At 38.3% G+C, this 23,087-nt stretch overlaps 1 protein-coding gene across 1 annotated transcript in view; it reads right to left on the reverse strand.

Moving 5' to 3' along the window:
• Window positions 1-23,087, reverse strand: part of TTC28 (tetratricopeptide repeat domain 28) — a 538,163-nt gene that overhangs the window by 156,352 nt on the left and 358,724 nt on the right. Inside the window, exon 6 of the mRNA XM_004690666.2 lies at window positions 421-928. Coding sequence (XP_004690723.1) covers window positions 421-928 — 508 coding nt within the window. The remainder of the gene's footprint in view (window positions 1-420; window positions 929-23,087) is intronic.

A 23,087-nucleotide genomic window follows, 5' to 3' on the forward strand; every position in this document is an offset into this window, starting at 1 on the left:
AAGTCACTAAATAAAGAAATCAGTTTAAATAAAAAATCCCTTCAAATTCTTTGCCATGATGGCTTCCTAGCAGTTTCTCTTTAATTTAAGCCAAACATAGCTTTATATCCTTATTTCATCCTTCTCTCTAATTAGATAAATCTGGTTGCTCTTCTTGCTAGACAGATTAAAAGGTTGGGGTGTTTTGTTTCTCTAGTATTTCAAAGTTCGAGTCTTTAAAGCACTGTGATGACAGTAAGGAACCTGTGATTTAGAGCAGGAAGACTCCAAGGAAATATATCTGAAGGAAATATACAGCACACACTCTGAGGAGAGTCTTTTGAATCTAAACACACAGATTGCTGTAAAAGCTAGTGGGCTACTACAACTATTTCCAGCCCATGACATCCACCCTGGATCCTGCAGGCAATTCAATCTTACCCAGATTGGAGGATGCTCGCCCCTCTGCAGCCCGGTCCTTGAGATCCTCAGCAATGCCCAACTGCTGCTCATGGTACTGTTTAGCCCTCTCCAGATCCTGCATGCACCTGGCAGCATGGCCCAGGCCAGCATAGGCCCGCATCTCAATGGCCTTCTCTGTTAACTCCTGTGCCAGCTCCAGCACATAGTTGTGGTAAGACATGGCCTTATCAAAGTTCCTCCTGTAGTGATAAGCACTGCCCAGGTTGCTGTAGGCCCGAGCCTCTTCTCGTTTGTTCCCCAGGTCCTTGGCTATCTTCAGATGCTGCTCATGGCACTGCACAGCATTCTCAAAGTCACCCATGGCAATATACACAGCTCCCATGTTGCCGAGTTCTCGGGCTTCGGAAAGTTCATCTTTGGATTGTTTGGCAAGAAGAACACATTGTTTATGACTGGCTAGTGCATTGGGGTAGTCTCCAATGGCTGTGTACACATGGCCCAGACTGCTCAGGGCTGATGAAGCTGCCTGGAAAAAAAGGATAAGGCAGAGAAACGAAAGCACATCAGAAAATGGCTTTGATTTGTTTCTGCAGATAAAATGTTAAGAGTTGATGTAACTATGCAATCCAGGTCCCACTGTTGCTTCTATCAGTGTTTCACAGACCTAGGTAAAAATGGAAGAGAACACATGCAAATGGAAAGCACTTTTAAATAAAAGAGTGAGAGAGATACAATGGTAATTTAAACAGTAATTTTCGACACCTAATCTCATAAGACAGGCTGTGTTCTAAATAACCTTCATCATATGAACTTACTGACATTTCTAATATTATGAGTATTATCTGTTGATAGCTATTAACCTTTGTAGTAAGAGGATATGTTGAAGAAAACCAAAGTTAATTACTATACCTAGTACAACATAGGAGAAATCTATGCTTGGATCTTTGGACTCCTGGGCATTTCTCCAGTCTTGTCTTCTCACAAGGTAAATGGATATTAATGGCGCAGAGATGTTTAGAATGATGATAGGTAACTTTGTGACCCAGGCCTCAATGGAGTTTCCTGTTCTCTTATTTTGGTTTTGTCAATGTGAATTCACAATGATAGCTACCGTGGTGGGCTGATCTCCAGAGAAAAGCAGTGGTTGACAACCTAAACCTCTGCATAGGAAGGACTCCACTGGGGCTCACTGCCCCAATGCAGGCCCACATTGGTTCATTCATGCTTGGTTTTCTTGCCTAGTTCTTCTGACCCCCAATATAGAAAAAAGTGCTTTCTTCCTAGTTCCCTCATACTGCTTACCACACATGCATTTCTCAACTAAAGAAAAAGTAATCAAACCTTTTTAAAGTTTTAATAAAAGTAGCTCTGAAATAGTTCACTCTACCATGAACCATTTAGTGACAAAAATATTAAGAATGGACATCATACCAAGTGCATACAGTCTTAACTGCTAGTCTTAGTTTCCCCTTTGTGGAGACACAAAAGATAAGTCTTTTTTTTTTTTAATCCTAAAAGTTGGAGGCTTTCCTACCCTCACCTCCTTCATACTGTGTTGTAACTCAGAAGGCATGATGATACTCCCTTCCAAACATGAACACATGGTCCTGGCAGAACAAAGGGTGTGCTTTGTCACAAGTGGACAAGTGATCTTCAGGAGGGCCTGTCTAGAGAATAACAATGAGGGAGTGAATGTTGTCCTACCTGGAGTAAAGACATTTCTTTGTGAGATGTGTTCTATACACACTTCGGAACACTGTCTTTAATATTTTACAGATGTGAGTGATTTGCTATACTATTTCTTTGCCTGTGAAATAGCATTCTTGATCAAAATGCCTGAAACACTGACCATTTTTACTATGCTTGCAAACTGTGTATTTGCAAAGGGTGCCATATTGTTTTAAGTTGCTTTTATCATTTCACAGATGTTCTAACAAAAAGATTTAGGAAAATAGAGAGGAAATAGATACTTAGAAATTTTCTTTTTTATTTTCTCCAAGTGGAGGAGAGTAGCAACAATCCCATTAAATTCACAATGGTTTAGTGTGATTCTCACAGAAGCAGCAATGATGTCACCAAAGACCATGTCACGTGGACATGTGTTAGCATCAGCTCCCCAGCTTCTTAGGAGCCTCTTGACAATCTCTTTTTCCTCTTTTGCTAGAAGCTTCGGGACTCAGCCTCTTTCCTCTACTGCTTTGGCAGTAGAGTTGGCCCTCCCTTCTTTACTCTGGATTCTTTCTACCCAAGCCTGGCTAGGAAGCAAGGCACAGTCTTCAAATTGTCCTGCCACAAAACTTTACTGTCTTCTAAGAAAAACACAGGGCTCTTTCATTATGGAGCCAGTGTAACTCATAGTTGGTTCAAACCTGCACTGCCCTTCATTTGCTCTGGGAATTTTAGCAACTACACTTCTCTGAGACTTGATATTCTAGACAGACATTTCTAGGCCCCAGCAGTAAGCCAGGGAATGAGTGTTTTCAAACTCAGCCATGAGGCCCTGTCAAATGTGTAAAACATAAATAATTCACTAGATAATGCCAAACAGTGGCTTTGGTTGAAGGCAATGAGCTCCTAAGCACTGCAGGGAATTGATTTATAAGGCCTGGGGCAAGCACAACACTCCAAGCATCACTGTTCTTAGAAACTTATGGTTTATGGCAACTCCAAATGACAGCCCTGGGATCTTCAGCTTCTGGCTCTTCATTTCTCTAAATGCCAGGGAGACATAGGAGCTCGTTTGCTGAAGCTCTGTGAACATAAGGAAAGGGAATTTCCTTTCTGGGGTTTGAAGGAAAGAGGGAATGGTACATTAGCTCTTCTCTGGAAGTACCATCAAGCCAGGATTTGTCATGGTAGGTGTCCTGGAAACCAGCATCTCTTGAAAATTTGATGCAATTTATGGAACACACCTCATAGCATGTAACTGCAAGTGTCAACTTGATATAAGAATAGAACAGGATTTGGAGTTAAGAGTCCCTGATTGTAACTCTGATAAATCATTTTATTTCTTTACCCATGTTTTTGGATTCATAAATTGTGCTGCACACTAATAGCATGTATGCTTCCCAGGGCTAGGAGGGGATCAGATGAAACGGTGCTTGTGAGTATCCTCAGTAAACTGTCAGGTTCTCACAAATGCATTACAAAGATGACGATGGATGTTTCAGGATTGCAAGCTGGCTGGGCTGACCTATGTTGCTGAGCAGAAGTTAGTAACAGCAACTGAAAACATCAGTAATTATGAACGAACAACTATATTCCTATCAGTTGTCACAGGAAATAAAGTCCAGTGTTTTACAGTCCCTGGGCAAGTAACATTTGATGATATTTATCAGCTAAGTGAATTACAAATTAATCACTTGTCTTTGTTCCTGTAGAATAAGCTGAGATCTGAAACATGGTTTCAGGCTATTAGTGGGAATCTGAAGGCCCACTATCTCTGGAGAATAGGCCCCCACCTCAAGCAGATGCTGCATTGCCACAAAAGTTCATGCAGCCTTTGTATATTAATCTCTTTGAGATTTCTGTGCTAGAATAGCAGCAGCTGCTTTCCACATAGAAAATTTTTGGAACATCTGTATTTGAATACTAAAATGCATACAGTTATTCTAACAAACTATCTGGTTGGAATAAGATAATATTTTTCTCTTTCTACAAGACAAAATTTATTCATATTCTTGCCAAAGCATGATTTCCAGCTGCAAACTTACCACACAGGAGTCAGTCATCTCTGATCTGTGACCCCAACATTCGCAGAACTCCATCTGACAAATTAGTTTCATGAGCAAGAGAAGAAAATATGCTCATAATTTTTGAAAGCACCTTCAAAGGCTTTTGGTTTGAGACCTAAAATAGTTTCAAGTTCCCAGACTATAACCACATTGGTGTCACTACCATTCAACATTATTCTGAAGATGTAAACAGGTTTTCATTTACATCATATGTTTTTCACCTACCTGCATGTATTTTTCATGGGGTTATATTTTATGACAATTAAATGCACAAGAGAATATTCAACCAAAGCTGACTAAGTGAATGTAGTGCAAAGGCCAGGGGATGGCAGAGTTTATGGGTTTTAACCCATGCACTTACAACTTCAAGAGACAACTCAGGTTCAGGGTGTAAAAGCAACAAGGTTTACTAGCAAAGCAGAAATTAGGGGAAAGGAAAGAGTTTCTAGGGCCACAAATAGCCAGTTTTCCCATTCCAGATAATGCCCTGGGATTCAAATCAAAGGCTTCTCATCAAGATGGCACTGTCCCTTTGAGAGGTTGCACGCTGATGAGCAGTGGACTGGATCCAACTCACAGTGACAGTTGCAGGTGATCACAGGTGGTGCTGCTGAGATAGCAACTCAGCAGCCAGAAGCATCTATCCAAAAAGCACACCAGGCAGCACCAGAGGCAAAAGCACCAAGAGGCGTTGCTGGAAGTCAGAAGCAAAGATAATCGCCTTTTAGAGATGGCTGGACACAGGCCAGCTGTGCCACTCATTGGTCAGAGGGCCAGTTACCAGTGTACAACTGCTTCAGAGACTCTGAGCACAGGCCGATGGTGCCAGTCTGCACAATGTGAGAGGCAGAGCATTGAGGCAGGAGCAGCAATCAGGGTAACGTTTGAAGCAGAGGTCATATGTAAAGGTGTCAGAGACCCAAGGAGGTCTGAAGACCTCTGAAACCTTGGCTTATACTGCATCCAGAGAACCTGTCTTTCAAGCTTGATTGGCCTATTTATAATTTCATAGACTTGATTGGTCCCAGTTGAGCTAGAATTTGATTGGTCTGTTTATAATTCTTGAGTAGTCTCAAATTTTCAAAAGGCACTGGTAGGCGCTCAAACCTGATTGGCCCATTTTATATTCTGGCACGGTATTCTAAACAACCCTAGCCTTTGTGTCTAAACCCAATTTATGCTGAGGCTGAGCTGCCTGAAGTATGGGCTGCTATGTCCATTGGATCTAGCCAGGAAGACCCACTGGGCTGCCTGCATGCTGGCAATGAGCTCAGGGACCCCAGCATACCACAGGCTTCTCTTCCCTCAGCATGTGAGGACAGCTGACCATAAAACTTGTGGTGGGCCTCAGCAAAGCCAAGCATGACAGCAGCAGGGAGATGTGGGGCTCCTATTAAAAATCAGAATATGATTCTTTTTCTTTACTGCCCAAATCCATGAGTACCTTTCATTCTCTGCCATTTCAGTGCCCACAAACCCAAAGACCTAGTTTAACTACCCACAAACCAAGAGGCAGCAGGATATAGAAAAATAGGGGAAGATTATAGAATCAGGCATGCAAGAATCCAAATGACAAACTGTGTGATATTGTACAAGTTATGCAGCATCCCTAAGCCTCAATTTCTTGATCTGGAAATGGGAATATTAATACATCATACTGATATGATGTATTAAATAAGATTTTAAGAGCTTCATTAATTGCTTAATATACAGATGTTCAAAAAGCTTAGATTTTGGTTTTCTTTCCCATCTCAACCAAGGTAATGCTCACTTAGCTTTACTTATGTCAAGGATATGGTAGAAGTGAACAAAAAAACAGAACATGAAGTTATGTCATCATAGAACTGAAGACAGTACAAGAAACTTGGCCCACTAGTGGTGGGCAAAGTCATCATCTTCATCTGCTGAAGATCAACATACTATTCATGTAATTCTTCTGCAATTGTGCACATGACAAAACTAACTCTTTACCATGGGGCATTTGGAATGACTGGGATAGCCAAAGCATAATGCTGGTAAGAGCACAGTAGTGCAAGTCTCAAGATGTCCACAGATAGTGAAGTGTTTGGTGTCTGTTGGTTGGTTGGTTGGTTCATTTGTCCATTCATCACACAAACACATCAACTATGATTCTGACAAAGAAGCAAAAGGTAATTCAATGGAGAAAGAATAGACTTTATATAAATGACACAGCACTAACTGAACATCAACATGCCAGTAATAAAAAGATTGTAAACCCATTGCTTGTGTAAATAGAGCTGAGCAACAGTCCTGTTATTGTTAATATGTGAATATGGGTATAGACCTTACACCTTTCATATAAATTGATTCCAAATAGATTACAGACATAAATTTCAAAAGTAAAATGATAAAATTCCCCCAAAAGAACACAGGAGCAAATCTAGGTGACCTGGAGCATGGCAATGAGCTTTTAGATATAATATGTAAGGCATGAAGCTTGAAAGAAAAAAAAAATTAATTGGACTGTATTAAAATTAGAAACTGTTCTGCAAAAGATGTTAAGAAAAAAATGAAAAGACAAGTACCAGTTTGGGGGAAAATCTCAAAACACTAATCTGGCAAAGACTAGTGTTCAAAATATACCCAATAAAACCTCAACAATAAGAAAACAAACAACATAAATTAAAAATGGGCAACAGATCTAAATAGACACTTCATCAAAGAAGATATAAAGAATATGAGGAGATGCTCCATATCATACATCATTAGGGAATTACAAGTTAAATCAATGAGATACTGCTACACCCCTACTGGAATGGCTAATGTAAAAAGAAAACGGACAGTCCAAATACTGGTCAGGACTTGAAGCAACAGAAACTCTCTTTCACTGCTGATGGGAATGCACAACGGAACACATTTGGGCAGTTTCTTACAAAACTAAACAAACTCACCACACATGCCAGGAATAGTGCTTCCAGGTATTTACCCTAATGAATGGAAACGTATATCCACGAATGTTTGTAAATCTTTTGTTCATAATTGCTAACACTCTCTAATTGTTCAAAATAGGAATTACCATGTCTCTGGATAATGAAATTTTAGGCACATTAATAGAAAAACTAAATTTGAGAATTAAATGCAAAAATAAGAATTTAGTCAATCTTTAAAACTTATACTAGCCCAGATAAAAATATCTATCTGGTAGTACTTTACCAAAATTTTAAGTCTGTTCAGGGGGGATTAATAGCTACCAAAATCTAAATCTTCACAATCTACCTGTAAAAACAGAAGACTAAACCATTCTGTGTAGTCTGCACATTTACTACAATCTGAAATGGCATAGACTCCTTATTTAATGAACACAGGATAGCCTGAAACCCCATCCTTAGTCAGCAACTGAGCTGATAATGTAATTCTGTATAAAAATGATGATTATAAACTTCTAGAGTGTTTTACTCAGTGGTGATACCAAACCAAGTGAACAAAAATAATCCAAAATGGTTGTTATCTATATTGTTAAGGAAACTGTCAAAGCTATTTTCCAATGTCATCTTTATCAGAACAAATAGAAAAATTCTTTCAAATCTCAATGCTTCTATCATGCAGCGTCTACGATTTGATCAGCTTAAAAATGTGGGTTTTTTTTAAAGATTTATTTATTTATTCATACACAACTGGGGTACAGGCCAGAGATGTGGAGGGTGATAGGATTCACCAGCAACAGAGTGGGGAACAGAACAGGCAGATGGACGAAGTACACTGCTGAGGGGAGCAGCGGGCAGGTCAGGAGAGGTCTGCCGAGCCATGTGGTCAACACCGGGGCAGGCGGGGATCGAACTCACGCGGAAGTGGCTTTAGCTTCTTAGTGCTGTGCTTTAACCGGCTGCGCCACCAGGGAGGGCCCAAAAATGTTTTGTTTTGTTTTTAAGAGGTCATGTTTACCTTTTTGCTTGGGCTACCAGGAAGCTTATGGTGAAGCAATATATACCTTCAATGATCAGGCAGAGCCCTTAAGTGCAAACTGCCCTGGTTTCAGCTTATGAGAGTAATGAGAGGATTGGCCTCTCATCACTCTGATTTATTACCTTTCCTGTGTTGTTTCCTGACACTACAAATCCGTCTCAGATTAAAATAGAAAAAAAACAAATCAATGAAATACAAACAAAAAAGAGTTAAATCTTGGTGGGGAGATATTGGTAGGAAGAAAGCTTCCTGTTTGGAATTGCTAAGAATCTGAGAATCCGCACAGCCATAACCTGAAGGGGAGACTTAAAACATCACACAAACGGCCCTCCCTGGTGGCGCAGTGGGTTACGGCGCGGCAGACCTCTCCTGACCCGCCTGCTGCTCCCCTCAGCAGTGTACTTCATCTATCTGCCTGTTCTGCTCCCCACTCTGTCTCTGGTGAATCCTCTCACCCTCCGCATCTCTGGCCTGTACCCCAGTTCTGTATGAATAAATAATCTTTTTTTAAAAATCACACAAACAGTAAAAAAAAAAAATTAATTACATGGTCTTTAATAGTCATATCATTTTCATGCTCAATAACTGGTGTCAGGTCTATTATAACCAATAGAACTAGTATGTCCCAATGCCTAACCTAAAATTGGAGAAATGTTCTATGGCCATTACTGAAAAAGTAAAAGTCCTTTGTACACATCTGTATTCTTTTTACCATATACTAAACCATACTTGGAATAGTTGATTTTGTAATCTATTACTTCGAGCTTAGAGAGCAGTTAATGATGGTTATAGCTTCTTTGTGCCAACCTGTCAGTCTGTTCTAATACTGTGAAGCCAGAAAAGCTTTCATAATAATTATTTTTATCAAAATTATATTAGGATTGTAAGAATAATACAATGTCAGAAAGATCTATTACTTAAACCTAAGAGTTGCTATCACAGGTGATAAATTATTTATAATGCTCAGCCTTAATACAGCAATGTTTTCAAACCCAGAATTTGTAAATGTCCTTTGCAGATGCAAATTAACAGATTAATAAGGAAACAAGCTTTCTTATACGAGAAGCTAGGATGACAGATTAGCTATTAAGAGCAATTTATAGGTCATAAGATATGAAAGTTGGCAAGAAACACTACCTCTGCTGGCTCTATAAATAGTAAAACTGCATTTAGTTTCCCAGAGGTATCCTGTTAGACATTTTAATTATACTATAAAAACTGCCAGAATTTATAATGGTTTCATTTTTTTTTAATTTGATGCTCTATGTAAACTCCATGCAATACAATAGGCATCTGTGCTATGTGCTGTAACTGCCAAGTTGTAGCACATGGAAGAGTGTGTGCTACTTCCTCAACTTCCCCACAGAGGACTACAAATGATGAGGTTAACACAAAACATTAGTGAAAGTGAATGTTACTTCCCTCCAGGTTATTAAGGATTTTCCTCTCCTTTACCTAACACCTTCCTTTATAGCCATATACTATCCACCTAGGAAGACTTTTATTTAAAAAACTACATTCTACATAGTTCTTGGGCCAAAAACTAGCGTCCTGGTAGTTCTATTAGAGATTTGGGTTTGATTAGTTGAGGGAAAATTCACGTACTTAAAATAATGAGCTTAGATTTTATTTTTTTGAAATTTATTTCCCACTCTGCTTCACCTACATCAACATCAATTTTATTTGGAGGAATGGAAGGCAAGTAACCTGGTCTCAAATGAGTTTATTATGTAACTCATTCAAGTTTCTTAAACAATAATTTGACCTGGATTAGGAGATATATTCTAGCATAATGCTCTTTTAGTCCAATCAAAACTGTTCCATTCCACACTTGCCAGCCAACCTGAATTTCAGTAGGCTATAAAACATTGTTCTGTAGGAAGCTGAGAAGTGGTCAATTATCCTTTGAAGACAGTATTTACACTAAGCCATAAAATCTAGCTTATGTTGGGCAGATACAATGCAGAACTTTGAAGAGGAAGAGGGATTAAAAAGTGCATATGTATGCAAGTGCACATACAAGCGTTAGAGGGAACATTTTTGGGAAGAAAGCCCAAGAAAAGGACAGCTCATTTGCAGGGGTCAGCATGTAACTTTTTAAAGAAGAAATCTTGAAACTGGATGAAAAGGAGTGCCTAAGTATCCTGAGAAGATGTTAGTAAATTAAGAAGCAACTTAGAACTTCTGCTACCATCCATGAAGGAATATCATTATGGCTCTACCACAGTAAAGCATAGTGAGACCTTGCAAAATTCACAGCCACTGACTGTTGAGGAATAAATGACACACTATTTCTGTTCTCTGTACTTTGGCTCATTCCAGCAGCTTCAACTTCTTTCCTTGCTGGATGATTCCAAATTCATATTTTTGAACAGGAGAAAGAATTTTTTAGCTGAAGAGGCCTTATTGATCACCTAACCCACTGGTTTTCATTTTTTTTTATACCAAATTATAAATGCATGTGATTGGTGTGATTAAAGAGGTAGCTGCCTTAGGTTAACTTGGATTAAAACACCTTAAATGAATCTGTGGCACCCTGTAGGAATCTTTAAGGGCAAAGTTTGAAAATCACTTATCAACAATTCCTCGGTGTAAGCACATGTTAAAACAAGGCAAAAAAATGTATTAAGTGCCTCAGGCACTTAACTCACTAAGGACTACTAAAGGTAGACCTAGATCTTAGCCCTTCAGACCCCCAGCCAGTACCCTCCTTACTCTGTTTTGCCTACATTCCATCATGCCATCTCAGTCACCCAAACTCAAGCTTTAATTGCCTTCTCCAAGTCTTCCTTACTCGGATTTCCATGATTAATAAAAGAAGTGAACTCTTTCTTCCACAATTGGTCAAAAGCTCAACATTATCATTGTCTTCCCAGATATTTGGCCATCATATTTAGCAGCCACCCAAAGTCAGCCTCATACACTAGTTATAACTAGTGTACTAGTTTTTAATGTAGGAATCTTTATTTTAATGCCTGGATTATAATGGTCTTAGTAATGCTAGCTCGGTACAGTAATTAGAACTGTCTAGATTTAAATCCTTTCTCTGCCTTAAGGAAATTTCTCAGTATTTCTGTCCTTGTTTCCTTATCTATAAAGTGAAGGTAATAATCAATCTCAAGGCATACATTTAAAGAGCTTTAGAATCAGGCCTGGTACACAGCAAGTATTCAATTACTGCAAGCTGTTATTATAGATGGTAGATGCCATTAAAACTGAGTAAATTAAGTAATTTTTAAAGTCATATATTTATTCATTTAATCTCTTTTCTACATTTATCTAAATTTTAAATGTTAATAAATTAGTGCCTTCCTTCCCTCCTCTTTGTATATTAATTTAAAAACCTGAAAATGTCATTTCCCTTGTGTGGTATTCATCACTGTTCTTTTGGCGCAGAAATTATTTAGGCATACAAGTACAATAAACATTCCTTTTTGGATATCTCCAAGGAAAGAAGACATTGCTCAAAGATCTTAAAAAGGAAACAATACATTCACTGGAGAAACACTAAAATTTTAAATAAGATCCTAAATGTTTTTTTTTTTAAAGATTTATTTATTCATACAGAATTGGGGTACAGGGCAGAGATGTGGAGGGTGAGAGGATTCACCAGAGCCAGAGCGGGGAGCAGACAGGCAGGTCGACGAAGTACACTGCTGAGGGGAGCAGCGGGCGGGTCAGGAGAGGTCTGCCACGCCATGTGGATCTCCTCCCAGGCAGGCGGGGATCGAACTCATGTGGAAGTGGCTTTAGTTTCTTAGTGCTGTGCCTTAACCCACGGCGCCACCTGGGAGGGCCCCCTAAATGTTTTTTAATGTTAGCTTACTATAAAAATATCCAAGCTGACATTAAATACAGGTTAACTAATAGAGAAAATTTCTAATTACAAGGGTGATTAATTCTTCATCATGTTAGTCTTTAAATTTGTTTTTCAGTGGTATGCTTTGTTTTGGATGAAATACCAGAGAATATCTAAAGTTTCAAAAGGAATAAATTCTATTTTCTAAAGTAAAAAGAGATGATTCAAATATTTTTCTGTTAAAAGTAATAAGAAAAACTATAGGACACAGGTGAAGGGAGAGCATAAGCAAGGTCATCCTATTTCACCAGACTATCCCTCCTCATCTCTATTACTTCAGAGTCTAGCATCTGGTCTGGCACATAGCAGACCTCACAAACACTTGAAAAATCAAATTCTTATTCATGGAACTTCTGGTGTGCACAAAGATACAAAAGAAGAACCTCCACTCCCCAAGGTAAGAATACCAGAATGAATGTGCAACACCAACACCTCTCAACCTCTAGCTCTCTTGAAAATTCTAGCATGCCCAAACACTCCTACAACAACATGAACATGGAATACATAGACACAGATGTTTCTAAGTTGCTACCTTGGTGTTTATTTGGAACTCCTGATCCCTAACACTTGCCTCTGTTCTACTGGCTGCTCCTCATTCCAACAGTCACATTCTTACTATGTCTTATAAAATCTGCTTTTCATTGTGGACTTGAGACATGAAATGATTAAACAGGAGCCACAATTATTTTTGGTATAATATTATTTTTCTTATGAATAACTGTAATCATAACCCAAATTAGAGTCTAGGGAAATTACTAAACTACAGATTCTTTGAAAATTCTTTCAGTCTTTCTTCAAAAAAATATATCATAATAATAAGAATGAATAGTATCCTTTGAGAACCAGGCATAGTTTATCAAATTGAAGTTGTCATCAATAATTACTACACAACAATAATAATTACAGTAAGAAGCACATTACAATAATTACCACAAATAAGGGACAAAATGTTGCAATGAAAACAATGACTGTGTGCAGACATACTGACTGTCAACTGTTCTGGTTTCAGAGATAGCAAAATGTATAGCAAAAGGTGCATATTAGAGTCAATGAATGAAAACATATCAGACGCTTTATTTGCAGTATTCCTCTTCCCCCAGGTCCTACAAAGTTCAACTTTTACCTTCATTTTACAGATTAGAAAACAATATAAAATAAGTGCCCCAGATGGCACATAGGTGAACTGTAATCCATGGGGATTACAAGCGAGATGAAAATGTACAAAATGAAGAATGATGTAAAAAAATAAAAAAAAAATTTTTTTTAAATTTGGTCCAAAAGTAAAAATCTAAGAAAAGCAAAAATGGGATGAGAATTTGGGCCTACGTGAGTATTTTCACTTTGCTCCCCCCCCCCCGCCGCCGCCTTTTCACCCAATTTTCCAAACAAAATGTAAGGAAGAAGGTAAGGGACCTTGATCTGAAAAGGACTAATATTGTTGCTGTTTATAACTAGGTATTAGAATATTTTAGCAGGCAGGTGTTTCTAACTTGCAATATGTAATAAAAATGCTACTGTTGAACTGCTTCAAAAGCAATATAGATGTAGAATTTCATTAAGAATGAGGAAGAAAAAAATTCTGTAACAACAGCTACATTAATGTTTTTGAGCCCTTTACAATTTTTTGTTCTCACCTCCCTAGATATAAAAACTACCTATCTTCAAGTTTGTTAACCTGTCTATGCATCTAGAAAGAGATGTATTTTACTTGATTATCATCACCCTCAGGTCATATATAAACACAGAGATACGAAGTGAAATGTTTAGAGAATGTGCCAGGTCTAGGAATGTTAATGTGTCTGGCATGACTAAAAAATTTCCAGAAATCTGTTCACAGATATCTGTACTTAAAGACAGTCAGAAACTGTGTTATCATTCAGGTTTAAGTTTATTCCATTTAGGGATAAAGATAATATTGAGCTATAAGTTCAGGAAGACTGCTCAGGTGTGCTGGGAACTCAACAGAAGAATTATCCCAACTCTTCCAATAGCAAGAGGTTTTTGGAAGATTCCACTGAAAAGTATTATAGTATTAGAGACTGCTGGAAATCATGTTGTTTTATGGAAACCTCAGCAGCCTCTTTCTGAAAAAATCTGAGATAAGGAATGGGTTAGTTTACTTTGCTCCAAATAAATGTTTCCCAAAAAGGGGTGTGTGTGTGATGATTTGGTCACTATTAGAGAGAAAACAGTGGGGACGAAAGGTAAAGTGGTGAGGATTGCCAAGTCTGATGATGGCCCCCACTCCAGATGGTGGTGAGATATAGCCTCTTCCCCCTCTGACTCCTTTCCAAGAAAGCAGCAGTCATTTCCCCCATAATAAAGCATATGTTCTATCATATCTGACTATAACTGAAGTTTTACCTAATTTTACAGTTCAGAAGAGGACTATAAAAGAAAAAGAAGGAGAAAACAGGAAGGTAAATAAAGTTTTGCATCCCAACTTCCAGCACTGCTCTACTGGTAGTACTGGTAATGACTTCATTCTGTGTTTGCTTATATGTTAGAATCAAAGAAAAACAGAAATATTTAAGAGATGGAGAGTCATTAAGTGATGGTAAGAGATTATGTTAACCTCTGATATTTAGAAGTGAAGTAAAATGAAGACTGGAAAATAAATTACTAGTACTAAAATAATGTATCAGATAGATTTTCATAAATATGGAAGTATAATAAGTTGAATTCAATTTAAAAGAAACAGGACATTGATTTGTATTTAATGAGTTGCTAAAAAGGCAGAGCTAATTTTTTACCTATTTCTTAGTATAACAACATTACATGTGCTGCACCTTGATGAGCCAGTGATTAAGAGCAAAGGCCACAATACATAATTTCACACTGTGCTCTAGTCAGCAATATGATAGTCTTTTGCAGAAAAAAATCCAGATTTGCCCAAGTGAGTTACATTTCCTCCTGGGGTACTCCGTCCAACATCCTCTAACAAGATAAACAGGGTCCTCACACTTCTCATGGGTGCCATCAGAGGCAAACCCAGCGCAATCCATTAAACATGTGTTGGTACTTGAGAGCAATGTGGTGATTAAGTCAGCTGGGGGCATCAAATATGTGCTTCAGGGGGTTGGTAATAAGAGTCTGGAAGATATATTCATCATTGGATACTTAATAAAATCCTCTGCATAACAATGCCCACTGGGAATTCTAAGTAACTCACACATACTGTGAACACCAGCTGTGTTCAAAGGAGACTGGCTTCACCATAGTGACACAATCTACACTGACACTTCAAGAAACATCAAGAAAATGAATGTTTTACAAAACTAACAAAGAATACTTAAAATTTTATTTATTCATCCAATAAAAATTTGAGTGCCTACTATGTCCTGGACCCTGGGAATATAAAGATAAATGAGATGAGGCATCTGCTGTAGTCACTCATAGCTTGGAAGACACACTGGAGAAAGTAGGTAAGAGACCACTACGTAACTATGGCAAATGAAAACCTCCAAGTTTCTCAACTTCTGACAGAAAACCTGATAACACAATAGCAAAATACTTTTTTTTAAAGCTGTAAGTCCATGAAAACAAAAAGACTGAGAAAGATGTCAGTAGATGAGAGACATCCAAAAAGTTCAGGAAAACGGAAAGCAGATGGATGAATGGTAACTTATTTAGCAGGACAGGAAAAACAAAACCAAACTGCCTGCAAGGTGGTGAGCCAAGCTCAGCTTTTCAGAACCCTGAAAAGGAGCAGGAATGGCTGATCTAAGACTTCAGAAGTTCAGGGAGAAGGATGTAGAGCTAACAGCTGATCTAAGACTTCAGAAGTTCAGGGAGAAGAGCTAACACAGAAAAGGGAATATAAGCTTGTATAAGAAGCAGTTAAACCTGGAGTTCTGCTTCCCCAAATCTGACAAAAGATGGAAGCCCACTTTCTGCAGACATTTAGGGACGAAGGTAGCAATGAAACAAACTACACTAAAAAAAGGGACATTAGTGAAAATCTACATCCTGGTTGATGAGATTATCTTCACAAGGCATCATCTCTAGACAGTGCTTTGCTCATTTTCTGCTATCTGGCAGTTACACATAACATCTACTGGCAGCAGACTGGAAGTTTCTGAGAATTGCCGCATCCCCCTGAAAAAAAATGTGTACAATTTTTAAGATTCACTGGCTTGGTATATGAAAAAATGTTCTACATCACTATAACCAGGGAAATGCAAAGCCAAGCCACAATGAGATACCATCTCACACTAGTAAGAATGGCACATATGAAAAAAACTGATAAAAAACAAATGCTGGTGAAGATGTAGAGAAAAAGGAACTTACCTACATTGCTGGTGGGGCTGAAAACTGGTCCAACCACTATAGAAAGCTGTGTAGAGGTTCCTCAAACTACTAAAAATGGAGCTAGTAATTCTATTCCTAAGAAATCTACCCAAAGGTTACAAAAATGCTAATCTGAAAGGAAACCTGCATTCCTATGTTTATTGCAACACTATTTACAACAGCTAGGTATGGAAACAATCCAAATAACCAAAAAACAGATAAGTGGATCAAGAAGATGTGGCATATACACACAATGGAATACTATTCCACAATCAACAAGATAAATTAATGCTATTCACAGCAACATGAGTGGACCTGGAACGGATTAGCTCAAGAAATAAGTCAAAGGAAAATACTTATGGTTTTCACATAAGGAAAACAAACAAGGGATCAGGGGGAAAAAAGAGGGAAGTAAGAAGGCAACCTATAAATTGGAGATATTCAATTGGACCTGGGGGAGGGGTCAAAACAGGTGAGAAGAGCAAGAGACTCTGGTGACAGTTCATAGGTGTCTCTGTAGTAGTAATTTTATAGGTGTTACACCTGAGAAGAGAATGAATGATGATGAAAAAAGTATTAAAAAAACATATAAATAAAAATCCCAAACTCACTGTCTTTTCAACATGTAGTGAATCCATCTGTGCACCTGTGCACAGACCCAGCCAACCATACAGAGGCTCTAATCAGTTGTTAGTGCTCCGCTCCTAATTATGAGTAGTCAGTCAAGATTACCAGACATTGTGAGGAAATCTCTAACCTGAAAATAGCAATCAAATGAATAAGCAAAAAAGGAACTCAGAGGGAACCAATGTAAGGAAAAGATGATAATAAAATACTTCCCAAAAACAGCATGACATTTTCAGAGACATAAAACAATATACTATAGCCAGGAGCCTTTTAAGTGTCACATAAAAGGAACACCTAGAGAGAAAAGTCTTAGAAATTTTAAATGAATGACAGCAAAAAACAAAACAAAACAAAACAAAAAAAACCCCAGCAAACTGAGGAAGAACATTACTTCAGAGAAAGTAAAACTTAAAAAAAAATAGGGAGAAGGACAGATAATACACTGAGAGGAGTCACCATGAACCCTAACATCTGACTATAGAGCAAAGAAAGCAAAGAAAACATCAAAAATCTTTTAAAAGAAAATTTTCTAGAAATTAAACACATGAGATTGTAGACAGTTGAGTAGAGAAAACAATTGTTGTGAAATTTCAGGAAATAGGAATAAAGAAAACAACCACAAAATATTTCAGAGAGAAAAATGTGCTAATATGGGGCCTTCCCTGGTGTTGCAATGGGTTAAAGAGCAGCACTGTGAAGCTATCCACAGCCACTGCAGCATGAGTTCAAGACCCAGCCAGAGAGCTGACCGACATGGTGCAGCAGACCTCTCTCCTGACCCACCCACTGCTCCCCTCAGCAGTGTCTTTCAGTATACCTGCCTATTCTTCTCTCCACTCTGTCTTTGGTGAATCCTCTCACCCTCTGCACCTTTTACCCTGTGCCCCAGTTCTTGTATGCATAAAAAAGAAAAATGTGTACGGAGAACTGATGAAACTCAACAAAAATGAAGTAAACAACCCCATCAAAAAATGGGCAGTAGAGCTAAAAAGACACTTCTCCAAAGAGGAAATGCAGATGGCCAACAGGCATATGAAAAAATGTTCAACATCACTCGTAATAAGGGAGATGCAAATTAAAACCACAATGAGATACCACCTCACCCCAGTGAGAATGGCACATCTTCAAACAACTAGCAACAACAAATGTTGGCGAGGATGTGGAGAAAAAGGAACTCTCCTGCATTGCTGGTGGGAATGCAAACTAGTACAACCACTATGGAAAACTGTTTGGAGGTTCCTCAAACTGCTAAACATGGAGCTTCCCTATGACCCAGCAATCCCACTCTTAGGTATCTACCCAAAAGACACAAAAACACTGATTGAAAAAGATACTTGTACCCCCATGTTTATTGCTGCTTTATTTACAATTGGAAAAACATGGAAGCAGCCCAAATGCCCAAAAGTAGATGACTGGATTAGAAAGATGTGGTACATATATACAATGGAATATTACTCAGCAACCAAAAAAGAGAAACACATGTCTTTTGCAGCAACTTGGATGGAGCTGGAAAAGATCATGCTGAGTGAGATAAGCCAGAAAGAGAAAGAAAAATACCGGATGGTTTCACTCATAGCAGGAGTATAATGGACCAGGCGAGAAAATAACAAAAATAATGAACAACCATAGACCAGAGACATTCTGTGGGGGTGGAGTGGGGAATGGGATCAAAAACGGGGGGGGGGAAGGGAGGGAAATGCACGGGACTATGGTGGTGGCACAGGGGTGATTTGGTGAGATTTGGTGATGGGAAACCAGTGGGGATTACAATTGAGATGAAAAAAAAAATGTGTGAAAAATGATGTAAAAATAAACTTTTTAAAAAAAAAAAAAAAAAGAAAAATGTGCTAAAATACAAATAGTAAGGAATCAGAGTAGAAAATGGCTTCTGAATACAACTGAAAGCGAAGGACAAGGGATTAAGTACTGTCAAAATTCTGAAAGACTAGCATTTCAATCTAGTCTTCTAATCATAGTCAAACTTGCAACCAAGGTTGAGAACAGAATTATGTTAATTACATCTAGAATCAAGCACAAGAGACTGCAAGAAGGATTTCTCCAGGAAGAAAAAACAAACAAACAAAAAAACCCTATAGATTACTCAGTGTTTGGCACTGAGTAGAAAAGTTTTATATTCCAGTTGGAAAGTTTTATATTAATGACTGGCACAAAGAAAAAGGCAAGTAAAACCATAGTAACAGCAAAAGCTAAAGCAATAATTAATTCCAATTTTCTAATACATTAAGATCACTGGAGCAGTATAAGGATGGACTGGGACAGTGGTTGGAGGCAGGGGAGATGGGCTAGTTGTTGATGACAAAGGCTAGATGTTAAGAGGACCTAAACTAAAGCAGCATTAGTGGGTATGGAGTAGGGGCCAACTTAAAAGGATAGAGAGCTGGTAGGGTAAAGTTTTTCTTATGCGCTCAATTTGTCCTTAATCACAGAGAGCTTTGCTGATGAAAGGCTAAGGAAAAAGGAAAAAGAAAACTTTAAAAAATTTAGTTATGCATACCGAACTGTGTACAGGCCAGAGGTGCAGGGGTGGCAAGAAGATTCACCAGACACAGAGTAGGCAGATCAATGAAGTACACTGCTGAAGGGAGCAGCAGGCAAGACAGGAGAGGTCTGTGGTGCCATGTGGGTCACCTCAGGACCAGAGAGGGAACTCCAACTGAAGCAGCTGTGAGTAGCCTGCAGTGCTGCTGCTTCAACCGGCTACACCACAGGGAGGACCAAAAGGAAAAATTTTTAACAGATATAAAAAAAAATAAGACTCGTCATAACCACTGTTAATTAACTAGGTTTAATACCCAGCTTGGTTTTTTTTCATTAGAGAGACTAAATAGTTTCAAAGGCTCTGATTACTTACTATTAGATCATTGTGTCAGGCGCTTTGTAAACAGAATTAGGAGGTATTGTTACTTCCCATGTTACAGATGAGACATAAAGAGGTGAAGTCCCATATTCACATTTCAGACGAAATGTGTCAAGAGTTAAACACAAGCCAGCTGTACCCACAACCTGTTCTGTTAAATGCAGTCTTTATTCTAATAACTACTTAAAGTAATAATTACACTTCTATTGGAGTACCTTGTGCCAGGCATTGACCTAAACATTTTATATGTATTAACATATTTAATCTTCAGATAATCCTATAAGAAACATAGATACTATAACCATCCCCATTTCATAGTGGAGAGATGAATTGACTTGCCCAAGGCCATTCAACTAGCAAGTCACACAGCAAGAACTCATGCCCAGTAGTTCCAGCTCAAGATTCTGTACTAGACAGAATCTTCTAGTGCAGAAGTTATGCTCTTTCCTCTAAGTCTCCTTTTTTCCTATATCTAATGATAGGCAAGTCCCACTGAACTGATGTAGCACACAGTGGGCAGCAAATGATTTATTTGGATTGTAATGAGGAAACCTCACTTTAAAATTAAGGCCAGCTCTGCCAACATCAACCCTTATTTCAAAAAGAAAAAAAAATTAATGAATGGTGGATGTTCTTATTGTTCAATATATGTATGCATTTTCAAGAGCCCCATAGATCCCATCACACCCCACAGCCAAACACACTTCATTCATTTGCAGTACTGTTTGGCTCCTTTGAACATTTGCTATTTGAGATCTTTGTTCTTATTTTTGAACTTCCCCAATCTTGGCCCCTTCAATCTCTTTGTATGTATCACTTTGAGAGTCTCTTAACAGGTTATCTGGCCACTACCAGCTCCATTTTACTACTCTACTAATTTCCCTTAAGCATAGCTCTGATTATGCCATCCCTTTGCTTAAAAACGTTTGACAACTTCCAAATGCATACTCATCCCACCCCTTGATTTGGCAATTAATAATTTTCATAATACCAGCCTTCTTTTTAACTGTTATCTCCCTCTTTATAAGTCAAATCTCCTGGCATATTTGTTCTTCTCTTAACATTCATTTTATTTCCTGCTTTTAGTCCCTGATACAAATTTTTGCTAAATTTTATCATAAGAAAAATACTTAAATGCAAGTTGATTGCTTCAAATTATGTTGAAATCTTCTTCAAAAATCCTCATCATAAGATCAATGGAGAAATAAAGGACTATCAAGTAAATAGAGATGGCAGAATTGGTTAAAAGTATACAGTTCTGGCCCTCCCTGGTGGCGCAGCGGGTTGAAGCACAGCACTGAGAATCTAAAGCTGCTTCCGCGTGAGTTCGACCCCCGCCTGCCCCGGAGGTGACCACATGGCGTGGCAGACCTCTCCTGGCCCGCCCGCTGCTCCCCTTAGCAGTGTACTTCATCTATCTTGCCTGTTCTGCTCCCCACTCTGTCTCTGGTGAATCCTCTCACCCTCCGCATCTCTGGCCTGTACCCCAGTTCTGTATGAATAAATAAATAAATCTTTAAAAAAAATTTTTTAAAAATAAAAAAAGTATACAGTTCTTCAAAATAACAGAGAGATGAAAACAAGTTAAAATAAAAAATAGAACACATAAAGCTAGAAGCAACTGTAGGTGATTAATATCTGAAGGGTGAACTAAACCTGAAGACAATGGAAATCTCAAAGAATAAAATCAAAACATGTGAAAAACTTGCATTTCTGTGTGTCAAAAATGGGGCAAGTATCACAAAGGAAATTAAATGGCAAAAAACGAAAAAACTTGAAAAAAATATCTGTCACAAATAAGGAATAAAAGGGATACAATTCATCAATAGAGTATTAAAACTGATTCAAACATGGAAAAACTCATCCTCATTGGTAATTAAGGATATACAAATTAAAGTAACATTCTACTTCAACTATAAAAGAGCAAAATGTAAACTAATAAGGATATTTAAAAACCCTTCACCACATTCATGAGAATGAAATGAGATAAGTGCACTTCTAGTAGGAATATATACTGGTGAAGCCTTTCTGAAAAGCAACTGAAAGAGCAACTCAAAAGTTGTAAAAATGTCCTTTGATGCAGTCAATTTTTTTTAAACTCAAGAACAGGAATTTTCAACATTGGCATTACTGACATTTTAGGCTAACTAGAAAATTCTTCCTGTGATGCTGCCCTGTACCTCATAAGATGTTTAGGTAGTGCTGACCTCTGTCCACAAGATGCCAGCAGCACCTCCTTCACCAAGCTGTGATAACCAAAGATGTCTTAAGACATTCCCAGTTAAGAATCATTGCTCTACACAAAGTTGGATAAAGATTTTTTATGGATAAGTTATCATAATAATAAAAGAAAAAATATTACAGAAGGGTTAAATTATGGCACAATCATATTGTGAGATACCATACAGTATTTTAAATGATGTTTCACAACATTCAATGAAAGCATAATAATGCTCACTCCATTAAACTTCAGTAACTTAAATCCAAAAACCATTTTTTCTTGCTCATGAAACAGTCCAAAGTGGTTCCAAATTGCTAGAGGCAGATGGGATGAAGATGGGGTTATTCAGAGACCCCAGCTGCCAGCAGCTCTGTCATTTTCACTCCACAAGTTACCCTTAGTGTAATGTGCAGCCAGAATTTGGGAAAGGAGCTTCAATGATCATGACAAGGAGTTTTTTATGTGCCAGATCTAGGAGTGGGTAATATCACATCCACTAATATCCTACTACTTTTAGCTGAGTTCTAGGACACAACTAAACACAAAGGAGACTAGGGATAGTCTAATCATGAGTCCAGGATAAAAGAGAAAATATATTTAGTAAACTAATTGTCTTTCAGAATCACAATATAATGTTAAACAAATAGTGCTTTAACACATTATGCATACAAGCAACCCAAGTTTTTTTTTAAGATTTATTTGTTCATACAAAATTGGGGTACAGGCCAGAGGTGCAGGGGCGATGAGAGGCTTCACCAGAGACAGAGTGGGAAGCAGAACAGGCAGATCGATGAAGTACTCTGCTGAGGGGAGCAGCAGGAGAGTCAGGAGAGGTCTGCCTCCCCATATGGATCACCTCCCAGGCAGGCGGGGATCAAACTCATGCTGAAGTGGCTTTAGCTTCCTAGTGCAGTGCTTTAACCTGCTCTGCCACCAGGGAGGGCCACAAGTCTATTTTTTTAATTAATTAATTAATTTTTTATAACAATTTATTTTACATTTTTACATTTTTTTTTCCATTTCAATTGTAGTCCCCACGGGTTTCCCATCACCAAGTCACCCGTGTGCCATCACCATAATCCCGTGCACTTCCCTCCCAACCCCCCCGTTTTTGATCCCATTCCCCACTCCACCCCCACAAAATGTCTCTGG

This window comes from Condylura cristata, unplaced genomic scaffold (genome assembly GCF_000260355.1).
Source record: "Condylura cristata isolate star-nosed mole 26May11 unplaced genomic scaffold, ConCri1.0 scaffold00029, whole genome shotgun sequence".
NCBI classification, from domain to species: domain Eukaryota; kingdom Metazoa; phylum Chordata; class Mammalia; order Eulipotyphla; family Talpidae; genus Condylura; species Condylura cristata.